Source organism: Phasianus colchicus, chromosome 16 (assembly GCF_987193195.1).
Source record: "Phasianus colchicus chromosome 16, bPhaCol1.hap1.1, whole genome shotgun sequence".
Classification (NCBI taxonomy): domain Eukaryota; kingdom Metazoa; phylum Chordata; class Aves; order Galliformes; family Phasianidae; genus Phasianus; species Phasianus colchicus.
In genome coordinates, this window is record NC_143451.1 from 209996 (window position 1) to 227823 (window position 17828).

General features: G+C 55.1%; 2 protein-coding genes across 10 annotated transcripts; one reads left to right on the plus strand and one right to left on the minus strand.

Annotated features, from left to right (window-relative positions):
- Positions 1-89: 89 nt before the first annotated feature.
- On the minus strand, positions 90-7691 carry LOC149915689 (uncharacterized). 7 transcript variants are annotated; one of them, XR_016471505.1, is made up of 5 exons: positions 4126-4863; positions 1589-1684; positions 1034-1081; positions 830-919; positions 90-576 (listed from the first exon to the last, which is right to left on the minus strand). XR_016471505.1 is itself a non-coding variant. In XM_090151181.1 (4 exons), the coding sequence occupies exon 1, from the start codon at positions 7689-7691 to the stop codon at positions 6921-6923; it is 771 nt and encodes a 256-aa protein (XP_090007307.1). In that variant the 3' UTR covers positions 90-576; positions 830-919; positions 1034-1081; positions 6239-6920. The 7 variants fall into 7 exon arrangements, 5 of the variants coding, with proteins under 5 accessions (XP_090007307.1, XP_090007311.1, XP_090007308.1 ...); XR_016471504.1 differs by having other exon boundaries at positions 1570-4863; XM_090151181.1 differs by lacking the exons at positions 1589-1684; positions 4126-4863 and adding an exon at positions 6239-7691.
- Positions 7349-16554, plus strand: LOC149915690 (zinc finger CCCH domain-containing protein 11A-like). Of its 3 annotated transcripts, none has more exons than XR_016471503.1 (9): positions 7349-8508; positions 9272-13477; positions 13766-13889; positions 14314-14376; positions 14623-14709; positions 15001-15315; positions 15416-15465; positions 15646-15719; positions 16177-16233. XR_016471503.1 is itself a non-coding variant. In XM_090151179.1 (9 exons), exons 3-9 carry the CDS (start codon positions 13424-13426, stop codon positions 16231-16233), a joined length of 774 nt encoding a protein of 257 aa, XP_090007305.1. In that variant the 5' UTR covers positions 7741-8508; positions 9272-9580; positions 11848-13423; the 3' UTR covers positions 16234-16554. The 3 variants fall into 3 exon arrangements, 2 of the variants coding, with proteins under 2 accessions (XP_090007305.1, XP_090007304.1); XM_090151179.1 differs by lacking the exon at positions 15416-15465 and having other exon boundaries at positions 7741-8508; positions 9272-9580; positions 11848-13477; positions 16177-16554; XM_090151178.1 differs by lacking the exon at positions 15416-15465 and having other exon boundaries at positions 7741-8174; positions 16177-16554.
- The last annotated feature ends 1274 nt before the right edge of the window (positions 16555-17828 follow it).

Genomic DNA, 17828 nt, shown 5'->3' on the forward strand with positions numbered 1-17828 from the left:
CCCTCTTATGGCTTCAATTCAAATGCACTGGGTGCCCTGCCACTGGCTGGGAGGGCGGGTAGAAGGCAAGGCCAAGTGAGGAGGAATTGAAGGAAGAATGGAGGGAGGGATGGAGGGAAGAAGAGATGGAGGGAGAGGGAAGCAGAGGGCAGGGGCTGCAGCTGCCCCACAGGGAGAGTGCAGGAGGGACAGAATGCATCCAAACGGCACCAAAAGGAGTCAGAAATTGTGCTGAGGGCTCCAGAGGACACTGGGTGCTACCTCTGGTGGGCTGTCCCCCCCAGCGTCACTCAGTGCCATCTCCTCGACTTCAGTACTGTGTTCAACCCACTGGATATCACAGAATCGTGGAATAATGGAGTTACTGCAGGGATAATGGGTACACATGGACAAAAGGACAAAGGGACTGATGGATGCAAGAATAGAGGGACACACAGACACAGGAGCTTTGCTGGCGGTGTTTATTGGTGTTTCTTTATGGGAAAACGGACTGTGTTCTTTCAAAGATCTGGTGGCGATATGCAGGGATGATCAAGTCCTTATGGAACATGGTGGGGACAGCACCAGTGTTTCATCCTGAAAGTCAAAGTGCAGGCGGTGACCTTATGGTCACTTTATTTGGTCTGTATGGCACCAGAACCCTTTGTGTTCTTTGGGTGACCTTATGGGGTCCTTATGGTACCACGATGATCACCTGCACCTTACAGGGATGGCACTGTTCTTCTTGGATCCTTTTTGATCTCCTCCACACCTCCCAGTCCAGAGGGATTTGGGGTCCCCCCACAGCCCAGGACCCTGCAGGATACAGGGGTCCCCCAGTGTCACTCACCTTGATAGGAAGATTCACAACCACGGGATCTGGGAGCGCCAGCAGAGGGGGAAGGGAATGGGAGTTCCGCTTTCCTCGTAGCAACTTAAGCTGCAGTGGGAGAAATGAGGAGATCCCAGTGGGCACCAGAACCTCCTCAAAAACCACTGAGGACCTGGGGCTCCCCAAATGGGAGGCACCTCCTGAGGGCACCGTAGTACTCACTCCTAAATCAAAAGCTCCGCTTGCTCCCACCTCGAAGTCATCCAGGAGCTGAGGAAGGAGGATGAGGGACAGTTTGGGTTGGAGTTAATAGGAAAGCATATGGCAGCGGGTGATGCCTTCGCAACAACCCCATATGGCCTCCCCTTGGTCTTAAAGGGAAAATCCCTACTGGTTCCCACAGACCCAATTGCTTCCACATGTCATCTGGAGTCCCTGGAATGTGGGGATTGGCTGGGGGTGGAGACCAGAAGGTGGAGATCCAAAGAAGGAAACAAGGGGACCCAAGAAGGGGGGCCGAGAGGATGCAAGGAGAGGGGACAGAGGGGACCTAAAGAGGAAACCCAAAGAGAAGAAACCAAGAAGACCCAAAGAAAGGGAATCAATAGGACTCACAAAGAGGAAACCAAGTGAACCCAGGGACCCAAAGAGAAGGAACCAAAGGAACCCAAAGCGAGGAAACCAAGGGGACAGAGGGGACCCAAAGAGCAGGAAGCAAGGGAACCCAAGGAGAAAGTGGTTGCGAGCCAGCCCGTTACCAAGAACCCGTCTGCACACCCTAGCCTGTGCCTGGAGGCACATGGAGGCGAGGAGCAGGAGCACGATGACAGCAACTGCTTTCATCTTCCACTGTACGCTGGGAGCTGGGTGAGGCTGCAAGAAGCCAGGGCTGCATTTATTCTCTTGGGACCCCCCTCACGTTCCCAAATGCCCCTGGGCTTGGCAGAGTCCCCTGGCACAGGCTGAGCCTGGCATGCAGCCAGCCCCTACCTTGGCTCCAGGGCATGGGAAGGAGCCAGGGATCAGGGGAAGGGCACTAAGTGCTGGGAACCCAATGGCACCGAGCCCCAAAGGGGGGAATCCTAATATCATGCCCGAATCCTAGAGTCCTATTGTCCTAGAATCCCAGAAGAACTAAGTTGGAGAAGACCTCTAAGAACATCAAGCCCAACCAAGGATGTGCCATGCCATTGTCCCCGCACCTACTCCCCAGCACCACAAGCCCGGGGCCCAGCAGGGTGACATGATGCAGATATGGTGACATGTCACAGGTTGTGGGTTTAGCGGTGGAATTGGCAGCACTGAGTTAATGGTTGGATGACCTGAGAGGTCTTTTCCAAGTTAAAAGAAGCCATGATTCCATGCTCAGCTGCTGGCTGAGCAGCCTGAGAACCTCGGACCCCATCACACTTTACGTTTCAGCATTGTACAGTCACAAAGAACTTAGGATTCCTTTTTAGATATCATCAAACCAGCAAAGAGGGTTTTCCTGAGTGGAACCTTTAATGTGAAGTTACTACCAAGTATCACCCACCTGCTTTGCCTTTATCTTAAAAACAGTCTTCACCTCACCTAAGTGTGATGTCAGTCTGTATTTAAATACAGCAAAACACACAGCACTGATAAGCTCCCTGACAAACGCTGCAGAGCAGAAGCAGCCCAAAGGAAACTCTTCCAGCTGACTGCTCTCTGGGCAATTTCCAAAGCAGACATTCAAGTGATCTTTTCAGAGCACAGCAGCTCTCTTATCTATGGGAAACGTCCCACAAGGCCGTGACCAGCTATCCATTCTGCCAGACATAACACTTAAAATTAGCACACCGCTTTTCCTTGAGGAACCGTTGAGCCATTTACAGTTCTGAGCCATTTATCAGTGTTTTATTATTTCTTTTCATCTGGATAAAACAAGAGTCACTTTCTTTGAAGCCATGACAGGAGGCTGGACCATCACGGGAACAAAACCAGTAGGACACCTTTTGTTCTGCTGAAACTCAGGCACACAGCCCAGTGACTCCAAACCCCAACACAAATTTTTGATTGCCTGACTGCGTGTCCTAAGGACAAATTGTCCTCATGGACAGAGGCAGCACTACTGCCGTTTCAGATTCATGATGCAGATTTCTGGATGTAACGTGGTGACTCCTGATGTTGGTTATGAGCAGAAAATACACGACGTGTCTCCTGATGAGACTGTAGGGGTCTTGTCACACCCAAGTGACTCCTTGACTTTATAGTTCTACGATACTGTGATTCTGTGGTTCCATGATTTGTTCATTCTATGAGTCTAAGACCCCACGATTCTGAGATTTCAAAGATCTAAAAGTCATGGTCTTTGGGTTTTGCAGCAGTAAATGACAAGGAAACCCAGCTGCCACTGCCAGATTTTTATTCACTCCCGATCTCCTGCTTGGCAACAAGGGCGCTGAGTGGACACTGCCAGGGACGCGTGTCTTTGTTGCCCTGTATTCTGATGTCCCTGTCACCCACCTGCTTCTATGTGTCCCCCTGTCCTCATGTCACCACGATGTCCCCGTGTCACCATGATGTCCCCACTGTCCATGTCCCATTGGCCTCTCACTTCTCAGTGTCCCCAGATGTCATGTTCCTAGGGCCCCAAGGGATCGGTCTCTCACCTTGGTGCCTCACAGGACTTAAGAGGACTCTGGCATACCTACTTGGACAAATCCTTGATATAGGGACCATCTCCAGGTGGTCCTGGAAGACAGAAGGCAAGTACCAGATGCTTGATTTGGTGCTTGGGGCTCGGTGCCATTGGGTTCCCAGCACTCAGTGCCTGTCCCCTGATCCACGGCTCCTTCCCATGCCCTGGGGCCGAAGTACGAGCTGGCTGCAAACCAGGCTCAGCCTGTGCCAGGGGACTCTGCCAAGCCCAGGGGCATTTGGGAAGTTATTCAAGAGTTAATTAACTACGGCTGAAAAAAGGTCCTGGGCTCATGGTGGTTAGCCTTGCTGCCAACTCCTCTTCTCGAGTCCCCTCATCTCGCCTCACCTCCTGTCTTGTCTTGCCTTTTGTTTCGCCCCTTCTGGCGCCCCCTTCTGTCCTCCCCTCATCACATCTCACCTTTCATCTTGCCCTATCTGGTGTCCCCTTCTGGAATCCCTATCTGGTGTCATCTCATCTCACTTCTTATTGACCCCCTTCTGGTGTCCCATTCTGGCACCCCCTTCTCCCATCCCCTTCTCATCCCCCTTTGTCTCCCCTAGCCTTTTGTCTCACCTCTTTTGGATTCTCCTTCTGGCATCCCCTCATCTCACCTCACCTCTTTTGCCATCCTCTTCTGGCCTCCCCTTACCTCATCTCGCTTCTTGTCTTGCCCCTTCTGGCTTTTTTTGTATTCCAGCAATACCAGAAGACATTCATTTTGTATTTTTTGTCACTGATGACACACTCCCTGGTGGTTCTCTCAGTCAGAAGGCAGCATCCAGAGATGCTGGAGGAATACGCTCTGAGGCACGTGATTTGATGTCCAGGAGCTGACCTCGATGCCCCTTGTCTCGTCTGAAGCTTCTCTCCTCCTACCCTGTGGGTTCTGTGATCCAGCAGGGACCATGCAGGGACACACACACAGCAGCAGTGGGAACCCAGAGTCCTTTCAGAGGAGATCCAATTCTGTCATGGCCTACTAACAGGGCAAAAAAGGTGACTCTCACATCCAGCGTGTTCTGATGGTAATAATGAAACTTAATGGTGCACGATTCCATGACTTGCACAAGGGGCAACGGGAAGGGAAGGGAAGAGAAAGAAACTGGTGGGAGATGCCACAAGGTAATGGAAGAGAAAGGAGACCAGGAGGAGACACCCCATGGGAAGGGAAGGGAAAGGATAGAAATGGGAGAGATGACATAAGGGAAGGGAAGGCATGGGAAGGCAACTGTGCCGTATAGGAAGGGAGGGGGACAGGGGAAATCGTGTAAGGGAAGAGAAGGGAATGGGATTGGGACTGGGAGAATTTGCCACATGGGAAGGGAAGAGAAGGAAACCAGGGTGAGACATTACAAGGGAAGGGGACAAGGGGGAAAGGCTGGAACGAAAGGGAAGGGGACCGGTATGAGATGCCGCAAGGGAAGAGAAGGGAAGGAAACCGGGGTGATGATGCAAGGGAAGGGAAGGAGACCAGAGGGAGATGCGGGAAGGGAAGGGGACTGGGGGGAAACGCCGCAAGGGAGGGGAAGGGAAGGAAACTGGTGGGAGATGCTGCAAGGTAACGGCAGGGGATGGGAACGGGGCAGGGGAGAGACGCCGCAAGGGAGCTGAAGGGAAGGGGAGCGAGAAGAGAGCCGGCGGCGCCGGCGCTGACCAATGAGAGGGAGGCCGGTGGCGGGGCGGCGCCGGCGCTGACCAATGAGAGGCCGGGCCTTCGCCGTCGCCCCGCGCCGATGGCGGCCGGCTCAGCCTGCGTGCCGCCGTTCCCCACGGCTGAAGCGGCGGCCGGGCGAGGCTCAGAGCTGGTGGGCCTCTGCCCGGAGGGACCGCGTGCAGCACGGCAGGTTCGGCTGCTCAGTGTGCGAGGCCGGGAAAGCTCGCGGGCTGCGGCTCCAGGGCGGGCAGAGGAAGTCACAGCACCGGTGCTGCTGGAACCCGCGTGCTGTCACGCTGCGTTTCCACGAGGACGGCGGGCCCTCCCCGAGGAGCCGAGGGCGGCTTTGCTGCTGTGTTCGTTACCCGATGAAGCCCGACGCAGAGGGGCTGGGCAGACAGTCTTGCTAAAGAGGCCCGTGCTAGAGCAGGATTGACAGCACGACTCCTTTCGTTCCCCTTGAGCCCTGGCCAGGCTGCGGGGAGAAAGCCACGAGGAGAAAGAGGGCAGCGGCTGTCCCCCCGCACCGCTCCGTATGTTGGTTTATTCCGTGCGAGAAAGGCTGGAGCTGCTTGCAGCGGCTCTGGACGCCTCACCGTGGGATGGATGCATTGCTGTGCAACTTGCCCATGGCTGGGAGAGGTTCTCCAGATCCTCATTGCAAACGGGGCTCCGCAGTGACTGCGGGTCTGGGTGATGGTAAAGTACTGGGGCAGTTGGTGAGGCACCTGAGCTCAGGTGGCAATGAGGGATCGGGAGGGGGAGGGGGCAGGCAGGTGGACCCCGGGGGTCAGAACGGGGGAGGCACAGACAGGAGGGGTGGAAGAGGACTACAGTGATCAGAATGGAGGAACTGAAAGGGGAAAAAGGGGAGGGGAGGCGCAACCCCGGGGGTCACACAGAGCGACGGGGGAGGTTGTGGGCGACCAGTGGCAGGGGGAGGGGAGGAGGGCAGTGAAATACACGGGGTGGGGGAGGCGGGGAAACACAGGGCAGCTGCCCCCGCCGAGCGGAAGCCCCGAGCGCCACAGAGACCCCGCGGGGCCAACGCAGAGCGGCACGTGGCCCCCAGCCCCCTTAACCCCGGGGCCCCCCCCGGAACACCCACCTGTAGAAGCTGAGGCGGCGCTCGGAGCCCCGGGGTGTCCCGCCCCACTTCCGCCTCCTCCTCAGTCGCGGGGCTGATGACGTCACTCAGCGGGGACGGCGCGGCGCCACAGCGACGGCGCGGCGCACGCGCTGAGGCGCTGTCGCCATGGGGACGCCATCACGCATGCGCTGTCGTCACGAGGATGGCTTCACGCGCTGCAATGAGGGAGGGCGCACCGTCTCCACGGCATCAGATGGAAAACGGCACTTGGAGACTGCAGCTGCGGGGCAGCAGCTCAGCACAGCGCTGCCGATGACTGGAGCCGAGCGAGAAGCGGACTCCGCTGGGCCGGACTCCGTGCCGGGCTCGAACGCGCCTCGATCCGCGCGATCGCTCCCTCTCTTCCGGGGCTGCCCGGCTCAGCCAGGAGCCGCTCCCGGACACCGGGCGGGTCCCGCCTCTCGCGGTCAGCCGCCGCTTCTCGCAGCCCGGCAGCGCCTCGCCGCAACGACGGAGGACGGCTCGGTTCCTCCTCCGAGGGCAGCCGGATTCTGACGGGGGACGAACGTGCCCCCGCGCCGCCTTCCCCTGACCGCCCGGCGTCCCTGAGGCACGGGGAGGGCGGCGGCGGGGACGCGGGGCGGCGGACCGCCGCTTTCCCCGCGCGGAGCCCCGCGGCTCCTCCATCCCGCCGTCGCCATCAGCATCTCCATGGCGGCGGCCCCGCGTCCGCAGCCGCCATTGGCGGAGAGCCCGCGCTCGGCCCCGCCTCCTCCGCTCTGCCATTGGTCGGTGCGCCGAACGGGGCGGGCGCTCCGCGCGGGGTCCTTTCTGTCCGCGGGCGCGCCGTCATTGCGACATCACCGCGCGCGTCCCCGTGGCCCCGGCCCCGCTGCCCTCGCGATGCCTGCCGTCGTGCGCCCGCTCCGCTTCCGGGCCCCGGCTGCGGCTGCGGGAGGAGAAGGGCGGGGATGTGGGGGACCTCAGCGGGGCCGGGCCCGCGCCGCCCCGTCCCGCTCCGTGCGGGCCTTCCGGGAGAGCGGCGAGCGCGGGCTGGCGGCCGCCGGCAGGTGGGGGAGCGGGGCGTCCGGGCGGGCGGCGCGGCCCGGCGGTGGCGTGGGGAACCCGCTGGAGACGAGCGGCTCCGGGGCACCTTGACGTTCCGCTCCAGGCGGTCGCGGTGCCGGCCCGAGGCCGGCGCTGTGCGGGGCGGGGCTGAGCGCGGGGCGATCGCCTCCTGCTCCTGCTGCCTTCGCTGCTGCCGGTAAAGCGGGCTTCTCGGCCGCCTGCACAAGGCGCGCTGCTGGCTCGCGTTCAGCCGAGCGTCGGCCCGCAGCTCCAGAGCCTTTTCCTCCACGCGGCCTTCCGGCCGCTCTGCCCCAAGCCTGCAGCGGTGCCTGGGCTTGTTGTGAACAAAGTGCGGGACCCGGCATTGAGTGATGTTGAACCTCGTGCCGCTGGCATCAGCCATCGATCGGCCTGTCTGTAGCCCTCTGCAGGGTCCTTAGGCAGATTATAGGCGGATGCCGTAGCTGAGGGGCGATGGGAGACAGGGAGGGGAGCATCCTGCCGTGCCACCGGCAGCCCGGGGACCACGTGCTGTGGGTGCCGGCACGGAGCTCCTCCATCCGTCAGCACGGGAGCTGCGGTTCTGGCTGCAGCGGCAGGAACTCAGCGCAGCCCTGCAGAGAGCGGTCCGGCAGCACGAGAAGAAGATGACGGCCGTGGAGTGCGAGAGCCTCAGCAGCGTCTGCAGCCCGCGAGGAGCTGAGCGGGGCTGGGGAGAGGAAGCTGTGGGAGTCCTGGGGGGGACGCGCAATGACAGCATCAGTGGCAGAATCATCTGCTTCCTCCTCCGCTCCTGATACCGTGCGCTGGTTTTCTTTGAGAAGCCAGTGCAGAACCAGACTCCACTGTCACATCTGTGGGGTTCCACAGAACACACAGACATGGGGTAAGTTTAGGTTGGATATCAGGACAAACTTCTCTACAGGAAGGTTCTTAAGCACTGGAATGGGCTGCCCAGGGAGGTGGTTGAGTCACCATCCCCAAACGTGTTTAAAAACCGTTTGGATGTGGTGCTCCGGGACATGATTTAGAGGAGGGTTGTTAGAGTTGGGGTACTTCAGGTTGTGGTTGGACTCGATGCTCTTGAAGGTCTTTTCCAACGTGAGCGATTCTGTGATTCTACAGGGACACAGTGTGTTGGACTGCTGTTTGTTGCAGAACACCAGCACAGGGCAGGACTGGGGACTGGGAAGATCACAGAAGATCACAGAAAAACCAAGGTTAGAGAAGACCTACAAGATCATCCAGTCCAACTGTCCACCTATCACCAATAGTTCTCACTAAACCATATCCCTCAACACGAAATCCGAACGTTCCTTGAACAACTCCAGGGTTGGTGACTCTACCACCTCCCTGGGCAGCCCATTCCACTGCCTGACCACTCTTTGAGAGAAGTAGTATTTCCTAACGTCCAGCCTAAATCTCCCCTGGTGCAGCTTGAAGCATTCCCTCTAGTTCTGTCACCAGTTACACGAGAGAAGAGGCCGAAGCCCAGCTCACTACAGCCTCCCTTCAGGTAGTTATAGAGAGCAATAAGGTCTGCCCTGAGCCTCCTCTTCTCCACAATGAACACTCCCAGCTCCTTCATCCCCCACCCATCAGGCCTGTGCTCCAGACCCCTCACCAGCTGTGTTGCCCTTCTTGGAACACGCTTTGGGGGCATCCTCAGGTGCGTTCAGATGGTCCTGTAGTCTTCTGGAAGGGTCTGGAAATGTTCCTGAAGTGTCTTGGGGTGTCTAGTGGATCCTGGACTCATCCAGAAGGGTCTGGAGATGTCCCAGAGGGTTTGTTGGGGTGAGCAGAGGGTGCCCAGGGTTTCCTGGAGTGTTCCAGAGTTCTCGAATGGGGATTTTGAGGACAACCTCACATAGTGACACGTTCTTATGCTGCTTTGTCCCCATGGGATCGTCCCCAAAAATATCTGTTTCCATTAAAATAAATACTATGTCAATTTTGTTGTATTTTTTCGCCACTTCCTTTCAGAAATGGATGGTTCTCGCCAAATCTCCGTGCAAAGCTCCACAGAAACAACTCCCCACAGGCCACCAGGTGACACCAGGACAACCGTCAGCAGTGTCAGCACCGGGACAACCACCTGTCCCCGAAGTTCTCACTGTCACTGTAACCGTGGAACCTGGGGCCATACCAACCCGTCTACCTCGAGAGCCCCATCAGCATCCTACAGCTCCTGGAGCCTGGTGACGCTGTCACCCTGGCTGTCCATGACTGTCCGAAGCTGTCCCCCCTGCCTTGGTGGCACAACTGCAGCATGGTGACATCCTCATTGAAGAGGTGACGAGGAGGATTACAGGGAGGGAGCTGGGGACAGTTGGGGGACACATGGGGTGTGACATGGGGTTGGTGGTATCATCGTTGGTGGTACTGTCATTGGGTGTCACCTTCACTGGATGCCATTGGGTGTCACTGAGTGTCACTGTCTTCAGGTGACACCATGACACAAGGTGACCTCGATGTGGAACAGCCATGACGCAGTGTCCCCATCCCTGGCTGTCACTGTTGTTATCATCATCTGGTGTCACCATCACTTGTGTGTCACCATCTCTTGGATGACACTATTCCCTGTACACTGAGCACCACACAGAGGGTGGGACTCGACTGTCATCCGGCCCCGCAAGCCCTGCGTTGTCACCATGCTGTCACTGAGCCTCTTGCTGTCCTTTGTCACCCCTCCAGGTCTGCCTACAGTCGGCCTCTTGTGAGGTTCAGATGTGCTATGTGGATCAGGCTTTGTTTTTAAAGTCCTCGGTGGCTGCTTGCTTTGTACTGCTGGCTGTTGTTTGATAGGAGCAAGAGAAGTCTTGTGTGCTAAGAAGAACCTGGTGGTGGAGGGGAAAAAAATCCTCAGGGTTTGGATGCTTCCGTGTGTTACGAGTGATGGTGATACCGCTGCTCGATCAGTTTGAGTGCATGAAACAAGTCTGCAATCTTTTATTAATGGAGTAATGTGAAGGGAGTCCTATGGATTTGAGAGTTGACTTTAAGTCTGTGGGCATTTTCCAGGAGCTGGGGTAAGGGATGAGGCAAGGAAAGTTGTGGTAAGAGGATGAGGTGTAGGAATAAGAACAGCTTCCATTGATATCAACTCCCGCGGTTACTTTTTGACTTGGAATGCATGCTTTTTTTAGTAAAGAACAAACTCATTGTGCAGCTTTTGAATGAATTCATTCACACCTGTTACTGTTTGGTGTTCTTCTCTACATGGAACTGCAATTGAAATGGAGACTCCTGGTCTGATTGCCAGCCCCCTCCCGCATGCTCAGATCAGCCAAGTTTGCAAGGCCTGGCTCTTGGTGCCCAGTTGTGCCCAAGGTCAGAGAGTTGGCTCTTCTCGGCTTTGAGATGTGTTTTCCAGTTGCATGTTGTGTTATTTCTGTTGCGTTGACCTCTTGAGCTGCAGCCCCAACTGGGGATCCAAGTAAACTAACACAGCAGGAATGGTTGAGGTATATGTGAACTTGGATTGGAAATGCAATGCCAAGGACTGCACAAATGTGGGACAGTTCTGTCAGTGTAAGGAAAGGCATCTGCTGGCTGAGTGCTTTGCTGGGTGGGCATCACCCTGCTGAAGAGTAGGCAGCTGTTGTCTTTGCAGACAGCCACATCCATGGGGATTGGAAAGCTTTTTCTGCCTTCCAGCTCTTGGCTGTTGATCTGAGAGCGGAGGTTCTTGCCTGGAAAGAACCACCAGCAGAAAGGATCCCATGCATGGCTTCTGAGCCCTTTCAGATAAACCAGCTGGATTAACGTGGCCTGTGACCTTGGTTTGGAGTTAATCCAGCAGGCTTTGCCCAAAGCAGAATGACCTGTGGGCACAGCGTCCAGCAGGTAGAAGTGACCAACAGCTGGAGACAGCAGCAGCTTGAGCAGCGCTCTTGAGGGAAATCCTCACTGGGAACAAAGGCCCAGAAGAAGAGAGTAGCTTGTCCCTGTGTTCACATAGTAAGGTTTTCCTTTCTCACCTGACTGTTACCTCTCAGGTGGTGCCTACAGCTGTGTGATGTGCTCTGCAGGAATTGCTAATGTTTTGCATTTAACCTTGTCTTTCATCTTCTTTTAAAGCTTAGAGGCAACCTTAATTTCTACAGTCCTGAGCTTTGTGCCACAAGAGCTCTCCAGTTTCTACCTGTGATGTGAGACTGTATTGTGTCTACTCTATGTCAGGCTCTTCTTCTCTTTTCATTTTAAGCTAGGAAAATTCATTTCTGGGACAGGAGAAGAAGAAATGCAACAATCTTCCCTGCACTGCTCAGTTTGCCTGAGTTGCCATGTGCTCCTCATTTTTCTTGTATCCTTCAATTCCAAGTTCATATTTTCCCCAAAACAAAAGAATTCAAAAGTAACCACCTACAGTTAAGTAAGCGATTTCAGTATTTATTTCTGATTGTGGCAATTACTTCAGTTCAGAAGTCATGCTTAATTTACGGTGCCTGTTTTAATTTTAACAAAGTTTGCAGTTGCAGCTGACTTCCCAAGGCTGCAGCACATGGTGGTGGCACAGCCTTGGGCTTCTGCATTTGTGCTAATCCTCTGTCTTGCAGGTCAGCTGGTGCTAGAAGTGGACGGCATCCCAGTGTGAATGAAGGTTTGTGTAGGAGCAGCTGCTGATGGGAGGAAGGAAGTGCAGGCTAATGGACTCTGAAGCATCTCCCAGTACGGTACCAGGGGAGGCAGTAGTGATGTTGGGGGGCAGTTGCAGAAGAACACAAGGAGCTCCTCAGCAGGAAGCTGCAAACCCTGCAGAAAGCTGCAGGAGACTCAGAGCACATGTGGATGCCCAGGAGGAAATGGAGGCCCAGTATTTGAGCAGCGCCTGGCCATGGAGTGCTTTCCAGTCCAAATGCTTAAAGCCACAGTCCAGTTAGAGAGGCTGACACACGTCCTGGGGCCTAAAGATGCTGCTAGAGAAGCCAGGACTGGCCCTGAGGCCTAAAAACAGAGCCAGAGAGACTGGCAGTGGCCACAGGACCTGAAGCCACAGCCAGAGCGGCCAGCACCAACTCTGGGGCATAAAGCCACAGCCCCAGCCAGAGAGGCTGGCACAAGTCCTGGGGTATAAAGCCACAGCCAGAGAGGTCTGCGCTGGCCCTGAAGTCTGAAGCTCCAGCCAGAGAGCCCAGCACCAGCCCTGGGCCATAATGCCACAGTTATAGCCACAGAGGCCAGCACCAGACCAGATGGGGCTTAAAGCCACATCTACAGCCGAACAGGCTGGCACCAGATGTGGAGCCTAAAGCCAAATCCTGAAAGGTCGGCACCAGCCCCTGCGCCTGAAGCACAGCCAGAGAAGCCGGAACCAGGCCAAGGGCCTAAAGACAAAGCCACAGCTGGAGAGGCCTGCACTGGCCCCAGGTCCTAAAGCCACAACCACAGCCAGAGAGGCTGGCACCACTGCTGTGGCCTAAAGCCGAAGCTGGAGAAGCCGGCACTGTCCCCAGGACTTCAATCCACAGCCTGAAAGGCTGACACCGGCTCCAGGGCCTAAAGCCAGGCACAAGAGGCCAGCACCAGCTTCGGGTCTAAACCACAGCCACAAAGGCCTACGCCGGCCCCGGGGCCTGAAGGTGCAGCCACAGCCCGAGAGGCCGGAACCAGGCCAAGGGCCTAAAGCCACATCTGCAGCCCGAGAGGCCGGCACCAGCCCTGGGGCCCAAAGCCAGAGGCACAGGCCAGCTCCGGCCCCAGGGCACACAGATGTGCCTTCCTATTGGTTTCTACTGATTCCTATAGGACTCCATTGACCACTCTGAGGCCATACTGGTCCTTACTGGTTTTTACTTAGCCATACTGGACTTTTCTGGTCTATACTGGTGTGCACTCCTCCCAGTTCCTACTAGTTCCTCTGGGACTCTACTGACCACAACGAGGCCATATTGAGTTTTTATTGGGCTGCATAAGAGTCATGTTCACTTCTCTGTTGCTTTACTTCAATTAACCCCCATTCAGTTAACCCCATTCACCCCACTGGGTGACCCTGGTGTTGATTTCCTAAAATTTGGATCTAGGAGATCAAGGCAGTTGAAGAACGAGTGAAGCCAGCTCCTTCTAAGAGCGAAGGAGGTTCCTGTGGAGAGAACCCTCAGACCTTGCAAGTCTTCCTCTGACACTTCAGCCATCATGGCTCAGCAAGGAGATGACCGTGGTTCTAATTCCTGCTCTGTGAGAGGAAAAGTATGGCTGGGTTTCCTTTGCTTGATGTTTCTTTCTTTTTCCCATGTTTAAGGGAAGGGGTGGAGCAGGAGGAGCCCTACTGGTCCTTTGTCACCTCAAAAACCACTTGGATTTTGCGCTCCCTGCTGACAGTCTGGGCTAATGACGTGGACATGGCTTAGGCTGTATTTTCCCTTAGTGATAATTAATCTCTCAGCACTCTGATAATCTATCTCTGGCACAATCTGGAACCTCTCTGCAAACCTTGGCTGCCCGTTCCCACTGACGTTTCTTCCTTTCTCTCCCCAGAAGCAGCGCAGCGCGCTTCCCCGTGTTTGGGAGCAGCAGCCAGCAGGCTGCCGGAGATCCAACCGCATCTTGCAGCGCGCAGAGGGACGCGATGGGAACAGAGCGTCCTTACTGCCACGCAAAAGTGAGTTTCTTGAGGCCTCTGTTATGAAGGATGGAGGAATGAATTTTGAGTATTACTTCTGAGTGGGTGTAGTGCTGCAGGGGATGTCAAATAAGCCACTGTGGAAGTGTTGGAGAGACCGACAGCGGCAGTTGGTGGCAGCAGTGAGGCAGAAGTCTGCATATAAATGCTTAGAGTCGAGTGAATTCCTTTTAGAGCCACAAAATGTGTCTCAACTTTTGCACCTGATAGTGTTTTGTTTGGTGATGCACCTCTGCTCTGTCAAATGTAGAGCTGTCAGGGAGGCTGGGGTTCTTCTGCTGTCATCTGAGCAAGAATGAGACTTTTGGTTTTTTGTTGTTTTGGGGATGGATTTGGTCTGACAGGACAATACTTCTACAGGCTACTGGTTTCTGTTAAATCAGCAAATTGTATTTTGTTGTAGGGACGGAGCCTGCGCGTCTGTGGAATGGTGCTGGGCAAGGGGGGAAGCGGAAAGCCTCCGCAGGTAAGCAGCTCTTGTGAGCTGTGGTGTGGGTACCTGCCTCTAAATAGGGCTGCATGCAGGGCTGTGTGTGATGGAGAGGAAAGGACACTGCAGATCTGTGTTGACTGCAGAAATGGCACAGTGTTGAATCAGCAGAAAGGCAAATGGAAGAAACTATGCTTGAAGACCAGAAATTTGTGTCTGACTGTGCTAAAGTCTTCCTCCAAAGAGATGCTCTTCATGTCTTTCTTGTTTCCTTTCTGTCAGAAGCTGATGCCAGTGGCCTTCCTCTGAAGCGCAGCCTTGCAGAAAGGCAGGGGGAAGCTACAGACCATGACATGGCACCCAAGAGAGGTACAGACGCACAACAGGCATCTGGGTTTGGTGCACTGTCTTTCTAACTAGGCTTTCTGTCTGTTCTTCCTGGGACTGTTCTCACTGCGTGTTGCTTGGGGTCTTAATCCCCGGGACTTATAGTTACCTTTCCTGTGCTGATTTGAAATACAAACCCACAGTTCATCCACGATTCTAAGATCCGTGACTGTGAACACTGCAGATGAGATGTGCTAGCATTGTGACCCATTTTGCAGACCGAAAGTAGTATTGGACTCTTGTTATATCTTCTTGCTTCTTCTTTCTTGCCAGAGATAGGTGCTGAGCCCAATGGAAAGATCTACACGAAAGTGGTGCAGGAAGTCCTTTCTGAGAGAGCTCATCTCCAGGCTGGAGGGCTTCCTACAACAGCAGGTCCCAGCTCAGGGAGAAGACCTTCCCCTGCAGCGTGCCCCCGCTCTGTCTCCAAGTCCCTGGCTGAATGTAAACGCAAGGGCTTGGAAGAAGAGCAGCAAACAGCAGCGCAGTTGCCTGCTACCAAAAGAGCGAGGGGTCAGAGCGGAGACAGCGTGCCGGCTCCAGCAGCACAGCCTGGGCCTGCTGCAGCACGGAGCTCCAAGCTAAGAGGTAAGAAGGTGCTGTGGTACCCACCCTGTAGGGTAGGTGCTGCCCTTATCAAGCACACTGAAGTTGCATAGGGTTTGCTTTGCTTTTTCCTTCTCTGCAGAGGGGAAAAGAGTTGAAGCCTACAAAGTCCAAAGGCAGTGAGGTGCCACAGTATGTAACCCCGACTCCATTAACTCCATGGTAGTCTTCTGCACCTTTCCACTGGAAATGTCATTCACTGAGAGGCTTCCAATTTCCTTTGTCTTTTTTCTGCCATCTGTTTTTATGGTACCCATGTTTCTGCAGTTTTGCTGCTGACAGAACGAATTCAGTTTTATTCTTGCTTTATAGCAAGAAGACAACGAAAAGAGAGAAGAGTGGAATTGAAGAAGGCTTCTCTGAGAGCTGCCGCTGCACGTGCAGAGGTGAGTCCTTGGTGAGCACAGACACGGCTCTTGTTGTTCTCAGTGCCTCTGCCTGTCAGACATGAAAGATATTGCAGAATCCCAAGGCAAGCAATGTAATAGAAAAACACCCAGCTGTATGTTTAAGGAAATCACACTGTCAGTGACAGCTGCCTAGGGGAGCTTGGATGCCTTCCTCTGGCTTGAGAAGGACACTGTTGGTAACGGCTGGAGGGTTTTTCTGTGATAAAGAGCCTTGCCATGTTGGGCACTGCGACCTTTGGGACCTCATTCCCCCAGCAGAGCATGAATCTTACCATAGGCAGCGTGTTATGGGAAGGAATGTCAGTGACCTGAATGGCAGGAACGTGCTGGGCTGCATGGGGCCGTTCTGGAAGGTTTACTGATCAGACTTTCTTAATGAGATCGCCCTAGATTGTTTCTGTCCTATCTCTATACTTGCCTTATTTCTTTCCAGTCATCCGCAATGAACACCCTTGTGGAGATGATGCAGAAGCTGCAGCTGAAGGACTGAGAGGAAGAGCATCAGAAGGCAGCGGCTGCAGCACGCAGAGTTACAGGGCAGCGTTCTGAGTGCCACCCAACTTGGCACTCCATGTTTGGTTGTAGTCAATAAAAAATAGTCACAATTAGAGATTGACAAAGAGCGCATGGCCTGATTTGTCCAGTGGCATTCCATGAGCTGCTGCACTACTGCTGGTCCAGAGTAGAAACTATGCAGCTTCGGACCACCAAGCTGCCATCCTGGCATTGTTCTTCTTGGAGGCAGTGGAACTTGGAGGTTCTCCTGCTGTTGCTGACACCTGACGTTGCCTAGGGAGGACTTGGCCACTGCACTCTGCTCCACCCCCTGCGCCACACACACGTGTGCAGCCCACCACCCTTCCACCTGCCATGCAAACGCACCATCCCATCTTGCACACTTCAGCCACATGGCTTTCCTCCTCCTCCCCCCACCAGATCCCATTCCTGCTTCCCCTTCCCCACCCCGCCCCCCCATTGCTTTGGCCCCAGTAGCGTGCCACCCCCCGTAGCCCTCCAGTTTGCATGAGGCTTTGCTTCCTTCGTGCACAACCCCTCCATTGCTGTGCCCCTTGTTGCAGCCTTCTTTTGCAGCACCATTTAGCGATTTCACAGAATCACAGAATCACAGAATTGCCAGGGTTGGAAGGGACCTCAAGGATCATGAATCTCCAACCCCCCTGCCACACGCAGGGCCACCAACCATTCCACCTAATGCTAGACCAGACTGCCCAGGGCCCCATCCAATCTGGCTTTGAACACCTCCAGGGACGGGGCATCCACAACCTCCCTGGGCAGCATGTTCCAGTACCTCACCACTCTCTCTGTAAAGAATTTCCCCCTGATGTCCAACCTAAATCTCCCTTCCCTCAGCTTAAAACCATTTCCCCTTGTCCTGCTGTCACTCACCCTTTCAAAGAGTTGATTCCCCTCCTCTTTGTAGGCTCCCTTTAGGTACTGAAAGGCTGCAATGAGGTCACCCCGCAGCCTTCTTTTCTCCAGGCTGAACAAGCCCAGCTCTTTCAGCCTGTCCTCGTAGGGGAGGTGCTCCAGTCCCCTGATCATCTTCGTGGCCCTCCTCTGGACCCTCTCCAACAGCTCCCTGTCTTTCTTGTACTGGGGGCTCCAGACCTGGACGCAGTATTCCAGATGGGGCCTCACAAGAGCAGAGTAGAGGGGAACAATCACCTCTCTGTCCCTGCTGGCCACCCCTCTTCTGATGGAGCCCAGGATCCCATTTGCCTTCCGAGCCACAAGGGCACACTGCTGGCTCATGTTAATTCATCTATCAAGACCCCCAGGTCCTTCTCCACGGGGCTGCTCTCAAGGACCTCTCCTTCCAATCTGTAGGGATGCTTGGGATTCCTCCGGCCCAAGTGCAAAACTCTGCACTTTGCCGTGTTGAACCTCATCAGGTTCACCCGGGCCCACCTTTCTAGCCTCTCGAGGTCCCTCTGAATGGCATCCTGTCCTTCAACCGTGTCAACCACACCACTCAGCTTGGTGTCGTCAGCAAACTTGCTGAGGGTGCACTCGATTCCGTCATCGATGTCATTGATAAAGATGTTAAAGAGCACCGATCCCAAG